This window comes from Aphis gossypii, chromosome X, assembly GCF_020184175.1.
Source record: "Aphis gossypii isolate Hap1 chromosome X, ASM2018417v2, whole genome shotgun sequence".
Taxonomy (NCBI): domain Eukaryota; kingdom Metazoa; phylum Arthropoda; class Insecta; order Hemiptera; family Aphididae; genus Aphis; species Aphis gossypii.
The window spans coordinates 8623609-8642708 of NC_065533.1; the positions used below are offsets into that span (position 1 = coordinate 8623609).

General features: G+C 28.3%; 1 protein-coding gene and 1 long non-coding RNA gene across 2 annotated transcripts; one reads left to right on the plus strand and one right to left on the minus strand.

Moving 5' to 3' along the window:
* The first annotated feature begins 413 nt into the window (after nt 1-413).
* LOC114119181 (uncharacterized) lies at nt 414-3989 on the plus strand. Its single transcript, XM_027980673.2, has 2 exons — nt 414-1829; nt 3315-3989. Exons 1-2 carry the CDS (start codon nt 1329-1331, stop codon nt 3630-3632), a joined length of 819 nt encoding a protein of 272 aa, XP_027836474.2. The 5' UTR covers nt 414-1328; the 3' UTR covers nt 3633-3989.
* A 9098-nt stretch (nt 3990-13087) lies between these two features.
* LOC126551953 (uncharacterized) lies at nt 13088-18970 on the minus strand. The gene is made up of 3 exons (XR_007605809.1): nt 18277-18970; nt 17292-17444; nt 13088-15172 (listed from the first exon to the last, which is right to left on the minus strand). It is a non-coding gene; the product is annotated as an uncharacterized LOC126551953 (long non-coding RNA).
* Between the last annotated feature and the right edge of the window lie 130 nt (nt 18971-19100).

A 19100-nucleotide genomic window follows, 5' to 3' on the forward strand; every position in this document is an offset into this window, starting at 1 on the left:
GCCGTTTTCCAACTGCTCACCTCGCCGTTGTCGCGTACCCGCCGGCCCATCCATAAGTCAACGCCGAGCTTGATCGATCAGCAAGTCGTGTCGCCACCACCGCCAAACTCTCACCCACCCCTTTCTATTTCATTCGCCTCGCCGCGATCAAGTCAACCCGGCACATTCGCCTTCGACGGCGGTGCCTCGACCCCGCGGACACACCGCTTCGCCACCGTTTTTTCATCCCGTCGGGTGAAAGTTTCCCGGAAATTTACGAGCTCGCGGATCGCATCTGCGCAGACCTGTCGTGCCCCGCTTGTACCTAACGGATGCGGGTGGCAAACGCAAGCGCAGCGAGCCGGGAAAACCTGGGCGCGGCCCGGGAATCGCGCCCGGCCGGGCGTTACGAACTTACCGTTCGATCGACAGTCCTGCAGACTCTCGACGCCCGTTCAGACGCACCTAACCGTTCGCGCACTCGAGTAGCTTAGCGCTTGGTAGTTTTGTAGTACATACCATACGGTAGAATAGACAAAGCTTCCGCGAAAACAGTGTTTCGCACAGATCCGCTCGCCTCCTCGTCCGAATAAGCGACCTACGCAAACATTCGTCGAGTCACAATCATCATCAAACGCCTTCGTTTGCATAACCGTACGGCCGCGTAACCGCGATTTCGGTATTTCGAGACGACGCAGATGCGTTTATTACATTCGCGCTATTACGTATTGCGTAACTATTTAATATATTATAATATTATACAGTCGGAGATCGAAGAGTGGGTGCGTGGTTAATAACCCGTACCCGCGGTCGTCTTTCCCACGCGGGGCAGCGAACGAACCAGACCAGTAAAGGACCCACTTCCAAAACAACAACAACAACAACAACAAAAACATCGTATACGTCATAATAATAACGGTCGTTGTGCAATCACCTCACGGTTTCGAGGTAGGTACACATTGTCGGGCGACTGGTCTGGTCCCAAACGGATAAATGCTTGGCATTTTGGCGATGACTTTGGTCTACTTGATCTCCAGAGAGCAATTTACTATTGGACCGTGCATATTGATGACCATTTTACTGCACTTGTTGGTACTGGCGTATTCTATATTAAGCACATTCGGGGGCAACCAGATCGTGGCGGTCAGCCTTAAGTAATCCTCCCCTCCCCACCGAAACGCGTCGAGTAGCCGCCGCTGTACCGATAGCGTGGGATCCCGCCGGGTCACAGTTTTCTCCTCCGCCAACGCGAGAGTTGTGCAACCGCCGCAGCCGCCGACCCGCCCTACGCTCGCGATTTACGTAACGTAAAGTCGTCGGTCCCCACTCGCCAGACCAACGATCCGATCATGTGCATACCCAGCAAATGCATGCCCCGCAAACCCGACAGACCGTACCTAGACATCAACTCGGATCCGAACATCCCAGACTCGCCGGAATCGCCGCCGCCGTCACCGTTAACGCACGAGCACCGTTACCCCGTAGCGCGACTTTCGTCGTCCACGTCGGAATTCTCGTCCTCGGTCGATTCGGAAGACGGCGAAGACGACCAAGACGACGACGCTCTATTGAAAGCATCCAAGTACGTGTCGTGCGAAGTCTTTCACTCGACCAAGCGGCGCGTAGTCATACGCTATCATTATCACGATAACAACAGCACCATGGCCGTCCGGGCGTTCATTGTACTGGCCGTCCTCGTCCTGATGACCAAGGTGATCGCGGACGTCACATTTGGGATCGGCGTGGCAGGTCTTGAGATCGGCCGCGACAATTCCGACGAGAAGTGCTTGGTCAAAAGACAGTTGCCGCCCATCGAGCAGGGTAACGTGGTGATCGATAATATATTTCAGGTGAGTAGTTCTGCGATTTAAAACGTTAATAATAATTTATTAATATATTATATATATATATCGTGTTTAATATTGTATGGGTTTGTCCGATACCGATCGGAAATTAGCGATGAATCTATTATCGTCCGTTATATATACTTTACCTAGATAATTATTATGATACCGTTTCAATAGATATTTTGATTTGATATTTGGAAACTTATATTTATGACCTCTGAAAGTTTTTCACTTTATTTCACTTGAGGTTTTGTTATTTTAATGTGTATATATATATATAAAATAAAGTATTGAAATTGTGCTGTATATATGAAATACGAGTTCATAATAATATTGATAGAGCGCGCTTAAAGTTTGTTAAACAGCTGAAGTTCGCTCTAGCACTTTCAATGGTCGTTGTGATAAGGACATAACTTCATTTGTCGGACAACCATGTTATCATGTTATCATTATCTCAAATCGTCCCGTACGTGAAATATTATCACATCGTCTTATCGATCTATCAAAAGCTCTATTATATTACGTGAAGACGAATGAAACCTACAGGACGGGCAATTCAATCGCGATGAACAGTAATAAGTGACTTTTTTCTTCACTCTTACTAATTGTCAGCAGAAATAAACGAATACCCCGTAGTTATATTACTTGGATATTATTGTGATTATAGCATGTAAACACTACTCTATTAAAATTGGTTCTATCTATTATCTCAACTTGACTCGAATTGTCAAAAATCAATCGATTATTTTTTAATTCCAACCATACACTTCATACACTTGTTATAATGTCTTTAAGTCTTTTATATGTAATATATTAATATAGGTAGTTGTTTTCCGTGGTTTCTATTCTAATGCGATTTTTCCGAGATCTCAATATAGTATGTGTGGAAAATGATCGGTATCAATTAGTCGAAAACTGTAGATTTGCATGATATAAGTAATTTTTAGATATAATCAGACTAATAATATAATTATTATGTATTAGACTCGTATCTACCTATATATCGTTTCTGACATTGTATCATTTTAAGCGATCGTTGTGTAATAGAATATAATAATATTATTATATTTTCGTGTCCTTTCGTCATTATTTTTTGTCGCATAAACACGATAATGCAGTTCGATCGCTTTTAGAGCAATAATAACAATTAGTATTAATATAAAGACGGGCACGACTCAAAATATGCTAAAATCACTAATGTGCGTCACGATGATTTAGAGTTTTTTTTTTTTTTACATTATTGAGAAATCACATAATAGTCGACAGAAGTTGAGACTCGGGAGCATCAAGTTTGGTTTATTGAAATATTTAATTTTTAAACTTATTTATTTCAGATGTCGTTTAAGTTGCCTATACTAAACTCCTTTATAAAACACTGATGGGTTAGGAATGTTATGATACTCTCTCATATTATTACACATTACACTGTTTGGTCATGAACACGAGTTGCTCGATATTCACATCGATTATAATGATATATTTTTGTAGATTCCTATCAAAACGCTGGACGCCGTCGGTACGTTAATTAAGAACGTTCGGCCTCTGGTGCGCAGGACCCGCCAACGCATCCAGCAGTATTACAGCAACGGTCAGCAGCAAAACAGCAACGGTCAGCAGCAATACAGCAATGGTCAGCAGAACTACAACTATTATGGTCAACAGCAAAGCAGCAACGGTCTGCAGAGCTACAACTACTATAGTCAGCAGTACAACAGACTAGGACGGCAATCACGCCAAGTACAAGTGGAAGATCAGCCGAAGCGGACGAAGCCGTCTATTGTGGTCTTGCAATCTAGCATTAATTAAAAATTCGACTTTTTCTAATATTTCCTGCGATTTGTATAGGAGTCTTGTTGCGAATCGACTTTTGAATATCTTGAGACGATTTTCTTCGATATTTTTACGCAAATCACTGGCTTATTCCTACACTGCACGATTTTTGTTTTGTTTTTTTTTTTTTATATGTTTTAGCACATTTTGTATTTCTTTCTCTAAAAAATGCAAATTCAACATTTATGATTTGCTATACCTACCTAAATTTAATGTTATAATGAGTCACGATAAGCATATTATATTATAATTTATACATTATCACATTAGGATTAGGTCATGTGTGATTTTCTTCTTTTACGTTTATTATAATGCACTAAGTATTTTATTTTATTTTGATTTTGTTTTTTTTTTTTTTTTTTTTTTACAATTTTCGAGGAATGCTTGATAAATTAACCGTAGGTAGATAAAACACGTTACAAATTGTTACTCCGTTTCTAAATGATCTACTGACTTACTAATTCTTTGGTCTTAATGTCAAACTTTAATAATCCATCTGTTAGAACAACATAAATATTGTTTTCTAATACCTATTAAATTTACAAAATGATTTAAACTCGCCAATTTATTAAATACCTACCTCAAGTTTTACTCATATGTTCAAAAATATATAAAATAATACTATGAATAAAATGAACAAGAATACTAGTATTTCATATAACCGAGTTTAATATGTTTGCAGTATGATTCAAATGATAAAATGATAAAAAAAATCATTTTAACTATACTTGTATAGTAAGAATAGGTAGTAACAATTATAACGGAATATTAATGTTGATAATCATTTCAATTAGCTATAAACATTGATTATACATAGTACTATATGTATAATCAAATACCTAATATAATATAATGATAATATAAGTTTTCTGATTATATCTATAATCGGATTATTTTAATTTAATTTAATTAATTAAAAATACAGTCACTATCAATTTGACATTATTTGAAAAACTACAAAAACCTGATATAATATTATGTTTCACAGTTATTATTAAGTATAACTCCGTAAATATTATTAAAGTATTTAAATTAAAAGGCTCTCAATGTACTTAAGTACAGATAAAAATTAAACACACACTACCTATCCAATTATTATAATAATCTTAAAATAATACAGTTTTTATCAGTGGTTCAATTTTCTCGTATTCAAAAAATAAATATGTATTCATTGCCAATTTAAAAAAATATAAATTCTGTTTTCTCGTTTCTGTGATATTCACAAAAATGAGCTATATTCACAAATTTAAAATAGTTCTGGGTTTTACAATAAAACGCGTTTTTTATAATATTATATCAGTTCGTATTTCATATTTCTTATTTACTCATAAGTAGGGCTGAGGACTTTCAAATTTCTAATACTTAAAAACTTTAAAATATATATGCAATCATGCATTTTAAAAATAAAAAAAAAATTCTAAAATTACATATTACATATTTAGTATATAAAATATAACACCTAAATTAAAATATTTCTATGAAATAAATTATTAATTAATAAAAACTTGAAAAACCATTTTATTACTTCTTGTTCATCGTATTCTTCTCGTTTATTTTAAAATAATATACATTTTTTTTGTAAAACTTTTTCCGCACACTAACACGTAGGTAGTAGGTACTAATATGAAACTAAATTGTTTATTATCATTAATTTTGCTTTAAAGGACAAATTGAAACGAGTATCTGTCTCTTAACAGTCCTAACAATATTATATATATTCATATGTTTTATTGTTTTATATTATCATATCTAGGTACTGAAACTTATTCAATATTTGCTAAATTACAAAAATGATATTCAAAATAAGCCTCTTAATTGCTCGGTAAAAAGGAGTTAACATCTTAAAAATAATAATAAAATGTATGATAATAAAAAAAACTATACAATTAAAATTAATATATTTTATATAAATGTAAAACTAACGACAGATAAATTTTCAAAAAATAGAAAACCAATGCGACACCTTGGGAATCCGTAGTTGCTTCAATTAATACCCAAATAGAACATTCATTTATTTCAAATAAGACGTCTTATTAACAAAGCACAGTTTTAACAATAAAATTCTGGGATTTTTAATTTTTAAAGTGGAAAAGTGGAATATCATAAAGATATAAATATCTTTATTAAACTCATTCAGATGTCAATTATTTTGTTAGTATAGAATCAAATCTATCTAACTGTAAAAGTAAAATCACTTCTAAAAAAAGGAAAAATAATAAAAATAAAAATTTTTTCTAAATATCAATATGCTCTTAATTTATTTTATATAATATTCAAATATACGTTTATGTATAATAACAATAAAATATGTAAAATACAATTTTAAATATAACATCTGTGTATTATGAAACAAATTTGTACTTTGCTCAAATACGACCTTTCTAAACAAATTTAAAAAAAAACTATAGAAGTCATCTCTCCTCAGCCCTGATTAATATAAGTAGGTATATTAAATATAATTAAGTCTAGTCGTATATAAATAATAATAATAATAATAATAATAATAGCATAATCTATTAGGTTTAATTAAAAAAAATAATTTATATTTAAGTATTAATAAGAAAAAATATTTATTAAATAATTTAATATTAATATTATTATTTATAAGTAACATCAATGGACAATGAATATTGATGAATATGTTATATAATCCTTAATACTGTAGCTAGAAAAAATAGGCGTGCGAGAACTTTTTAGTTCGGGGGTGTTCATTGTAAACGTCTAAAATAATTTTTGTTCTATTTATTGTAATAATATAATATAGTAACCACATATAATTATTCTTTATAATAAGATACATAATGACAATTAATATTAATAAATAATGTGCTGAAAATGTATACCTAATGACAAACTACATTCAATAAAAATACAACTTCTAAATTCATCAATTATGTCATTACAATTTAAATTTTATGTTATTTCATGTTCTGGAAATATTAATAATAAAATTCCAATATATTTTATATAATAATACTTTATTTTATCTGTGATTGATTCGGAAAATAGCTTAAAACAACTTGTGACTGGTATTGTGCTAAACATTTTTAATGTTAGAACATATTATAATATCATGATGTACTTACGTATTGTTAAACATGTCTAATCTTCCGATTTATTTTAATTAGTCTGATTTCTCACGTATAGATTCACTGAATTAAATACATCAGACATATGTTTGAGAATATTTATTTCATTCTTGATTTCGCTCATTAAAATATTATATAATAACTTTGATAAAATATTCTGAGAACAGTGTCTTAATTCCGATGTCAAAAAAATTTCTACAGTCATGATTAACTATAAATTCTTTTTGTTAGGCACGATTAAAACTTTTAAAATTTAAACATATAAATTATTACTATAAATATAATAATTGGAAATTTTGGACGAATGATTGAGGGTACCTACTCAGGTACCCTCGGCACCCTTATCCACACGCCTATTATAACTTATAAGGTGTAGACGTGTAGTATTAATGATAAGTATTAATTAATAAGAATAATATAATCATAAGTGATCGGTCGCAATCTCAATGCTTGATAAATTAATTGTAGGTAGATTAAACACACTCCAAATTATTACTCTGTTTCTAAATTATCTACTGACCTACTACTTCTTTGGTCTTAACGCCAAAATTAAATAATCCATCTATAAGAACAATATAAAAATTTTTTCCTCTTACCTATTAACAGAGCCGCCTCAAGCAAAAATAGTGCACTAGGCAAAACCTAATTTTGCCGCCTCTTAAAAAAAATTAAGCTCTAATTTAAACTTAGCCCCTCCCTCTATTTTTTTTATGTTGAATAAATATATTATTTTTACCTGCATGGAAAATATTATTATTTTTTGTTTTAAAGAAATAGCAAGTAATTAAGTAAAACGGGATACTATCGGGTTATTTTTATATATTTTCTATTTTAATGTCATATTTGTACAGTTATATAATTGATTATAAATTCATTAGGTACACATATTTATATTTAAAGAATTCATAATATATTCATATATTTATTGCTTTTTAAAATATTTTTCACTTTTAATCTTACAAATTATTAAACCTTTATAATAATCTTAAAAAATCAAACAAATTATTATAATAATAATATTGATAAAATAAAATAAAACAAACTTAATTTCATTTAAAACCGACTTTTCTTGCTTTTAGTGAAGCAAAGCTCTGTCTATAAGTTCATCCATGTCTAATTCTTCAACAATTTCGCTTTCAATAGAGAGAGTGGCTAATCCTACTAATTGGTCTTGAGATAGATTTGATCGCAAATAAATGTTTTAAAATATTTTCCTTGTATAAATATATAACACCGATAGAAATAAAAAAAATGTATGAGTAAATTTTAAAAATGCCACCCCTTCTAAAATGCCGCTCTAGGCAGGTGCCTAGCTTACCTATACCAACCATGCCTATTGAAATTTACAAAATGATTAAAATCCACCAATTCAATACCTACCTCAAGTTTTACTCATATGTTCAAAAATATATTATATATAAAACAATGAATAAAATGAACATGTATATTAGTATTTCCACATAACCAAGTCTAATATGTTTACAGTATGATTTAAATGATAAAATGGTAAAAAAAATCATTTTAACTATACTTATATAGCAACAATAGTAACAATTATTACGGAATATTAATGTTAATAATCATTTCAATTAGCTATAAACATTGATTATACATAGAACTATATGTATAATCAAATACCTAATATAATATAATGATAATATAAGTTTTCTGATTATATCTATAATCGGTTTATTTTAATTTAATTTAATTAATTAAAAATACAGTCACTATCAATTTGACATTATTTGAAAAACTACAAAAAGCTGATATAATATTATGTTTCACAGTCATTATTAAATATAACTCCGTAAATATTGTTAAAGTATTTAAATTAAAAGGCTCTCAATGTACTTAAGTACAGATAAAAATTAAACACACACTACCTACCCAATTATTATAATAATCTTAAAATAATACAGTTTTTATCAGTGGTTCAATTTTCTCGTATTCAAAAAATAAATATGTATTCATTGCCAATTTAAAAAAATATAATTTCTGTTTTCTCGTTTCTGTGATATTCACAAAAATGAGCTATATTCATAAATTTAATAGTTCTGGGTTTTACAATAAAACGCGTTTTTTATAATATTATATCAGTTCGTATTTCATATTTCTTATTTACTCATAAGTAGGGCTGAGGACTTTTAAATTTCTTATACTTAAAAACTTTAAAGTATAAATGCACTCATGAATTTTAAAAGTAAAAAATAAGTTCTAAAATTGCATATTACATATTTAATATATAAAATATAACACCTAAATTAAAATATTTATATGAAAAAAATTATTAATTAATAAAAACTTGAAAAACCATTTTATTACTTCTTGTTCATCGTATTCTTCTCGTTCATTTTAAAATAATATTAATTTATTTTGTTAAACAACTTCCGCACATAAATATGAATATGAAACTAAACTGTTTATAGGCTATCTTTAATTTTATATTGAACGACAAATTGAAACTAGTGTCTCTCTCTTAACAGTCCTAACAATATTATACAGATTCTTATGTTTTATAATATCTTATCTAGATACTGAAACCTATGCAACATTTGCTAAAATACAAAAATGATATTCAAAATTAGCCTCTTTATTGCTAAATAATAAAAATAATAATAATAAAAAATCTGGTTTCTAGTTGTTTTAGTAATAAATTATTTATATATAGTGCTCGTATTCAAAAGACATTAAATAATAAAAAGTTAATAATAAATTGCTCGACAAAGCCAAAAAACCATATTTGATAATAAATTAGTATGATTTAAAATTAACTTAAACTAGAAAATTAATAGAGTACTTAATATTTGTACTTAATATCAAAATGTTCTAATTGTCAATATACTCTCAATTTATTTTATTTAATATTCAAATATACGTTTATATATACAATAACAATAAAATAAGTAAAATACAATTTCAAATATAACATCTGTGCATTATGAAACAAATTTGTACATTGCTCAAATACGACCTTTCTAAACAAATTTGAAAAAAAAACTATAGAAGTTATCTCTCCTCAGCCCTGATTAATATAAGTAGGTATATTAAATATAATTAAGTCTAGTCGTACATAAATAATAATAATAATAATAATAATAGAATAATCTATTAGGTTTAATTAAAAAAAAAAATTTATTTTTAAGTATTAATAAGAAAAAATATTTATTAAATAATTTAATATTAATATTAATATTAATATTTATAAGTAACATCAATGGACAATGAATATTGATGAATATGTTATATAATCCTTAATACTGTAGCTAGAAAAAATAGGCGTGCGAGAACTTTTTAGTTCGGGGGTGTTCATTGTAAACGTCTAAAATAATTTTTGTTCTATTTATTGTAATAATATAATATAGCAACCACATATAATTATTCTTTATAATAAGATACATAATGACAATTAATATTAATAAATAATGTGCTGGAAATGTATACCTAATGACAAACTACATTCAATAAAAATACAACTTCTAAATTCATCAATTATGTCATTACAATTTAAATTTTACGTTATTTCATGTTCTGGAAATATTAATAATAAAATTCCAATATATTTTATATAATAATACTTTATTTTATCTGTGATTGATTCGGAAAATATCTTAAAACAACTTGTGACTAGTATTGTGCTAAACATTTTTAATGTTAGATCATATTATAATATCATGATGTACTTACGTATTGTTAAACATGTCTAACCTTCCAATTTATTTTAATCAGTCTGAATTCTCACGTATAGATTCACTGAATTAAATAAGTCAGACATATGTTTGAGAATATTTATTTCATTCTTGATTTCGCTAATTAAAATATCATATAATAACTTTAATAAAATATTCTGAGAACAGTAATTTAATTCCGATGTCAAAAAAATTTCTACAGTCATGATTAACTATAAATTCTTTTTGTTAGGCACGATTAAAACTTTTAAAATTTAAACATATAAATTATTACTATAAATATAATAATTGGAAATTTTGGACGAATGATTGAGGGTACCTACTCAGGTACCCTCGGCACCCTTATCCACACGCCTATTACTTATAAGGTTTAAGGTGTAGACATGTAGTATTAATGAAGTATTAATTAATAAGAATAAAATAATCTTAAGTGAATGGTAGGGATCTCATAAATTCAATTTGATTTGTAGTTCATCAAGTAAACTATATCTTAAATGAATGGTACAATAATTCTACTTATATAAAAAAAAATAAACACTGTTTATATAAACCTATGATTTCATAAACCTATAATTGTGTACACAAATACAAAGTAATCTTTAAAAAAATTAGCTTAAAAAATTACAATAACAATGCAGTTAATAGAATGTTTATTAATTAATATAAATAATATTATAATTTAAATATAAAAATATAACTATAAAGATAATATATAATAATAATATATTAAAAAAATTAAATATACATATTATTATTTAATATTAATCGTTCTACCTAAAAAATGAAGTTAAACTAAATCGGAAGCTGATTATTTATTAAGATAATGGAAAGTGCCGTAATGGCTGCCATTATAAACTAAATAGAATAGACGTTTTCAGTTTAATCACTTAATATTAATAAATATTTATAAATCGTTAAAATATTATGTACTTGTATACATTTTATTCGATGTTTTTGTATACTTGTACGTAAATTTATCGTACATATATTTAAATCATGACTTTTTATTATTCATATAATATAAGAATAACAAATTACTAAGAATACTTTATACAATAATTATGGTGTTTATCATTTCATCCAAAAATGTTAGATTTTCATTTGAGCCGTGATTATCTTATCATTTTTTATTAAACTAAAAACCAAAAAAAAAAAAAAACTATACCTATATCTATTGCAACGACTAAGACAATAGATTTTAAAGTTCATCGTTTTGGTCAAAATAGCAATTTAATTAGTATCATAATTCATTAAGTATTATACAATGACAACACACTAGTGACCAGTATAACAATACCATATACAAACCACATCAATTCACTACCTATATAAATCTAGGAATAAATATATTAATTTCGTATTTAATTTATATCACAATCATACTATTGAAGTGATAAGTATATAAAAAAAAATAGATAATTAAACATTGTGATTATTATAAAAAATAAAAATATAATATTTAGAAAATTGTCTATGTGACTTAATAAATAAGGGAGGACTCAAATGAATATTCCATTTAAATTTAATAGTCATTTTAATGGTGTCTCGACAATTCAACGCGCGATAATTCAGTGTTACAATATTATCTATTAGCTATACACAGTAGGTATATGCAAAATTTGATGCGAACCTAACCTAATGGCAAAAAAAATTAAAACACAAGACTTCTTGTAAAATATCATAAAATTCAGAGTTTGCATTAAATATTTAAATGCTTAATACATTAGTATATTATATTACATATATGTTCCCTTAAGAGTGTGTTATTTTTGCATTCGAAGACATATATCTACTGATTTTTATAAAGAACATAAATTAATACTGACACTTCTCACACATAATACAATTATGAAACCGTAATGATTTGGTAAAAGATTACATACCAAGGATTAACAATGCTATTGAAGGATGGCATAATTCATTTAAGTCGATATTAAATTCAGTTCAACCATCAATTTGAAAATTTATCGACGCTCTAAAAAAAGAGGAAAAGTTATATCGCTTAAAAATTCACCAGTTTTGTGCGGATAATGACGCAAAACCAAAAAACAAAAAATCCAGGATTAATAATGTATTTGTGAACAATTTAATTCAAGATTAACAAAACACTTTTTAAAGGCATTGCTCAAAATATTTAATAATCGAATTTAATATTTTGTTGATATTTTGTCTTGACTCATAATGTATTATTATTTATTAAAAATACTACGACTTAGTTTATTTTTTAAAATAATTTTTATAAATGTTGATATTTTAATATACTGCTATGACTTATAGTGATGTTTAAACGAGACTTAATTGTCTCAGCTTCTTAATTATCGCGCACTCAATTATTACAGTACTCAGATGAAGACTTTTGTCTTCCCTCAGTTGTCATAAATACCATTTTAATACATATAGACCATCAATAAATACATTTTTAAAAACATTGGTCAAACAAACATCAGACAGCTCTTAACATATATATCATAAGCGTCAATTGTAAAAAAATTCAGAACATAACAGATTTCGTAAAAAAATTGTGCAGTTAATCAGTATTGATTATCAAATTGTAATTGTATTAGCTCACATCCAGGAAATAAAATGTTTAATGGGATATAGTTTATAATGTTTACTCATTCAAATGTTTTAAAGATAAAAAATATTGAAAACTATATCGATTAAAAAAATATATTGGTCTCTCACTCTGTAAAACATAACTTAACTCTAATGGGGTTTTTTTTTGTTTTAGTCGACATTATCAAACTTACCAACAATAAAATAAAAGTAAATAAAGTTATTTATAAATAAAATAAAAAGCATAAAAACAATGATTGTAATTATAGTGAAAACTATAATAGATTTTATTAAACTAAAATATGTTGTAAGCAGCATTACAACACTAACACTTATATAAAAACTCACCTGATGATTAATTTTGTACAAAAAATGTCTAAAACCTTTTAAAATCTATATGTACAGTTTATAATAATATATAAACTAATAGGTAATGACAGTAAATAAAAAAAAAAACAAGTCAATAAGAAAAAAAATAATAAGATCAAAATAATCAAAACAAAAAATATATTATAATTTTATTTTTGGCCAAAACGTAAAATTACTTTTTTAAATAATAATTGAATAGTAGCTTATATTTAAAATAAAGTGTCGTCGGGTATTTTTATTGTGTGTAACTATAGTCTAAAATCTAAATTCTACGGAGGTTAAGTATTAAAATTAATAATTATTATTACAACTATTAAATATTTAAATGTTTAAATTAAAAAAAAAAAGAATATATTCATATATGTTTAGGTAAAATATAGTTAAATAGCAAGGACATCCAAAATACTGATGAAGGAACACAAATTATAGTAGACGTTTGACCATATCTAACAGTTCTCAAACTTATATCAGACTTATTAGTCTTTATTATTGTTAATGCCACGGTATAATACCTATATTTAAAATTTTAAAATGAATAATTCTTGAAGTAAACTTAATATACATGCAATTACCAGATTTATGAAATCGTGCGTATTAATATAAATATATTCTTCATTGACCAGCTAAATAACTCATCTCCAACAAACACAATATTATGTATATAGGCTGTACCTATATATCCGGCACTTACTATAATATAATAAAAACAGATATTTTTATCCAAGGCTGGGCAAGTTAATTATTTTTTTTAACTTAGTTAAGTTAAGTTAATATGCATCAATAAGAAAAAGTTAAAAGTTAAAAGTTAATAAAATTTTTGGTTAACTCAGTTAAGTTAAAAGTTAAAAAAAAGTTATTTTTTTATATGTTAGCGTTAGGTTAGGTTTATTTAAAATTTAATTATTTATAAAATAATGTAACTTAGATTTTATTAAATATAACTCGTTATTTATTAAGTTAATATCAGTAAACATCAATTAAGTTAAAAATTAAGTTAATGAAAATTAAATTAAAAAAAGTTAAAATTAACTTAACTTTAACTTTTTAACTCGTTTATGCCCAGGCTTGTTTTTATCACCCCTTCCATCGCAAAATGTATACGGATGTCGATGCTTTAGATGTAAGTACGGTAGATGATAGTATGACTTTATTATTACACTACGTATTTAATTAAAAAATTAGTTATAATTCAACAACTAGATAATTAAATAAACACATTAGTCTGATAACGTTTTATGTAATTACATAATAGTTAATAATAGATAATATACTATCTCTTAAATCTTAAACCTTCACATAATAATATTGAAAAAAAAATAGTGATTAAATACTGTCGTCGAGTATCGATAATTTCGATCGAAGGTATTTGAAAAAAATAAATTTGCATTTAATTACTTAAATTGTAGACTACCGCGGCCACTATAAAAAAATATATATAAATATACTTTTTTTTTAAAACCATAAAAAGGTTATTGAATTTTGAAATATTAATATTATAATTTTTTTTCTATAAATCCTAAAAAAAATTTTTAAACTTTCTTCCGAATTTCGAGTTGACATGGTAAACCGTAATAACCTTAATACATCTCAAATTTCATGTTCACGAAATACTGTACCTTACGGTCGGGCTCTCTACTTCTCTTCGAAAAGAAATCGTTGGGAATTTCAAGACTTCGGTAGATTGAAAAAAACACTCACACCCTAAATCTTGATAAGTTTTTGGTGGGTGCCCGAAACAGATCGTAGATCGTATATATAGTCGTACACCGCATCATCAGACCCAAATCTTCCACTGGCACTGAATCGCTTGCTAAATCTATATTTCCAAAATATAATATTATACCTAATATTGAATATTTATCTGTAATATTATATTATTAAATTTCGAATTGAAATTCGTTTATAATCTGTAAAATATTATACAAACGCAACCTATGAACCAATATTTACGTTAAAAATACCTCTTCCTACAACTTTTTACGAGCTCATCATTAACTATACAACAATTTAATATTATAATTGAATTGAATTTTGTTTTTTAAATTTTATATGAGTGGTGTATAGTGATTTTTTTTATCAAGGTTTGTACAACAATTTATTACTTTATATCTAATTATTATTATGTATCAATGTGGTATGTAACCATTTACCTAAACACTAAATATTATATAAATTACAATATTATACGGCCGTGGCGTTCTCTAAAATAATTACTATTATTAAAATTAATGTTAATGTCACAGCTATCAAATGTTTACAATTTAAAAAAAAATTATATTTACAGATGAAGTGTAATTCTATTCAACTATAATTATTAATATATATATATATATGTTTGTGCATGAACACATGTATTTATTCGAAGTATGAAATGTGTTTTGTTTTTTCGTAAACCCAATTCCAAATTAAAATCTTCCTTTTCCTCGTAATTTGCATATTCTTTATATCAGCAGTTCCCAAACTGTGAGGCCCGCTTCCCTTAGGAGGCGCTTGACAAGGGAGATGCGAGTCGTGTTATTTTGTCATAATAATAAAAATATTTGTATATTTAAATACTATAAATTTGTTATTTATTTATTCATGGGAGGCGTAATTTTTATTTTTTATTTTTAGGGTGGTGTAAACTAAAAAAAGTTTGGGAACCGCTGCTTTATATGATACGTATTTATAAACATTATACAATATGTAGAAGTGAACAAATTTAAGTACAATGATTAAAATGAAAAATAGACCGTTTAAAAAAAGTTATAGACAATTTTGCATTTATCTCACGCTACTTTAATTCTATCTTTCATTACATCGAAGACACGATAAGTACAATATACTATATAGGTATTATTTGTATGAAATATATTTATATAATTTCTAAGTCAAATGCGTTAACATATATAATATTTAAAAAGTTTGTTTTTATGTTATTGATGAAAAAAAATTTTTCATTATATTTTATATGAGATACTTGCGTACTTGTTTAAAATAATAAAAATTTATCACTATCGAACAAAAAAAAAAAAAAATCAACCTACTCAATTTTTCGTACAAAATTAAAATTGAATTAACGATGTATAAAATACGAGATTCATGGACAGATCCTCGTAATAAATCTCGCCATCGGACATTTTCCCGTAATTTTTTTAATTTTTTAAAAAATTTATTATTTGAGATTATATTGTATAATATTATAGTGTGATGAACGGGGAAATGGTGACGGGCAAGTGACCCGATATCAAATACGAAATCTCACGAGTATTATTTATTTTATTATTTTAATAAGAGTATAATATTATTAAGATCACCTGTGTAAAAATCTTCCAAAGGTGTACGAAGAATTTAAATCTATTTCCATAATAATAAAAACAAAAATAGATTGGTCTACAGGTGTTTTGGTTGTTCGATCAGCTACAATCAATTGTTAGGTATAGTTTTTTATTTTCGAAAGCAATCATCGTTGTTTTATTATAAAAATCTTGCGTTTAACGGCGAACGACGCAACTCATCGTGTTTCATTGTAATATATTAAGCCGTAGCTTTGAAACGATCGACAAATGTGTTCACAATATTAACTCGCTAGAAAGACTGTCGATGCAATCGCGATCTACATATTTTATTATTTGAATATTATTTATCGAATGACGACTATTAAATGTTAATTTTAAAAGATATTTTCAGACAGTCTATAATAAATATTCAAGTGTCTGGTTTTCGGACATCTATGATAGACATACATTTGCGTTGTGGCCGAAATAAACTCTAAAAAGTTTAATAACTTTCAAAATATTATGCTTGAGAATGTATTGAACTGACGAATATAGAACTAGTTTCAGAAAAATTTGGCAGGACACGTAGTGCGGACTAGAATATAAATTCTACAGTGACTAAGATTATAAAACATAATCGAATAGAAAGATTACAGTATAAAGTAATTCAACACTTACGTATAAAATTGAAACACTTTATGCTCTGAAACTTCATGATGTTCTTAAATTTTGAAACCTGGGAAACTAAGACACTCTCGTGCAATTTACTCAAGGAAATGGTAGCACGATTCGGATTGATACGTGATGGGACTTGGACACGTTGCGTGAATTCTAAAAGCAGGTTATATATTATTATACGAGCAATACTACAAATTTACGGATAACAAATTTCACGTTGGCAGAGCCAGTCAATTTTTTTTAAATTCATATAACGGTATAGTGTGATTTTGTGGATCGATAGTGACCAACATCTGATTCGGGGTAACGGTTTAGTAGGTAGAGAACCTAATGGGTTCGTTGGCCTGTCCGTGGTGGACCACGCAAATGTATCGCTGACTCGGGAAACCGGTAAACGCCGTTATAATAAACCGCGAATGGACGACCGAGATGACGGCCTATGATCACGACGACCGCGGCTAAGGATTACTGCAACGGCCATTCGCATAAAATCGCACACGATATTCAAACGAGGACCATTCGCGGAAACGACATCTTGCACGCAATCGTGACCGTCACCTCGCTTAACCGGACACCGCGCAGTGGCTTAAACGAAGCGTTAATATATAAAATTAAAGTGACGAGAAAGGAGTGTCAAAATGGATTTTCATAAATTCAACAACCAAACAAGCTAAATATCGTAATGAAAAATAAGATTTGATGAAAATCTCGTCCACAAATTAGGACTGTATACGTGTACGAGCGCACTCCAAGTTCTTGCATAAGCCTATACATTACAATGATATATAAAACTCATTTAACAGACAACATTAAAACGTCACTGAAATACTTCCCACGCGTTTATCATAACTGTGTCGACGGTTTTACATTTTTTCATAGAAATGTTGTACAATATTATAGTCGAATGCGAATAATGAATTAATCGGGCTATTAAACACGACAAAGATATCACGTCATTATGACATAAGTAGATATAAATACTTACCTATGACTCTGTCCGTATTACCATAATAATTGGTCGACAGCGAGAACGGTGTGCAGTGATCGTCGATCATATAATAATTCATTTCGCATTCTAGGACTATTTATTATGTACTATTGTTTATTACTTTAAGGTATTATTATTATTATTATATTCAAATATCAAGAGTTATGACTGATATAACTATACAGACAATGGCTTCGATATTTGTATTGTTTCTTTCTAGTAATCATTGTCCTCGGCACCGGCGAATTGTCACAATTATCGTAAGTCGTTGATGATATAATTATCGGCAGCGGGCGAGCGGAAAATCCTTGGCCCGTCGGCCGTCACCGTCGTCGTACCCTGCCGAGCCGCCGCAGTCGGCGAAAGTCATCTGTGCCTTATTATAGTAACCTCGCCGCCGGTTTTCCAATATTCTGGAACACTCTCATTCGCAAACTTACAATCACATCCGTATTTATATTCGGCATACCTGTGTGTGGTACACAGTGAATCAAGACGATTTGAGTATTGATAATTTAAAATTAAAATTATATCCGAATGTGTGAAATGTTCGCTAAGGCTGTACGCACCCGTACCTACACGTCAAATACTCAAATCCGAAAAAAAATATATTCTTAAGATAAAATTTTAGAAAAAAATATCTATTAAAGACGAAACTCGAGTTAAAATAAATGCTAATGAACAAACGTTATACGCGTTGAAAAACAATGTACAATATACATCGTTTTTTTTTTTTTTTTAATGTAACAAGATGATAGGTAGGTAAGTAATTACAAAAATAATTAAACATAATATTATGATGAACACTAAATGTGTTGTAA

Bases quoted from the DNA above. Each gene is read 5' to 3' on its own strand.
- LOC114119181 (XM_027980673.2), top strand. From the start codon at position 1,329: ATGTGCATACCCAGCAAATGCATGCCCCGCAAACCCGACAGACCGTAC. The intron at 1,830-3,314 runs GTGAGTAGTTCT...ATATTTTTGTAG, and splicing joins TGATCGATAATATATTTCAG to ATTCCTATCAAAACGCTGGA.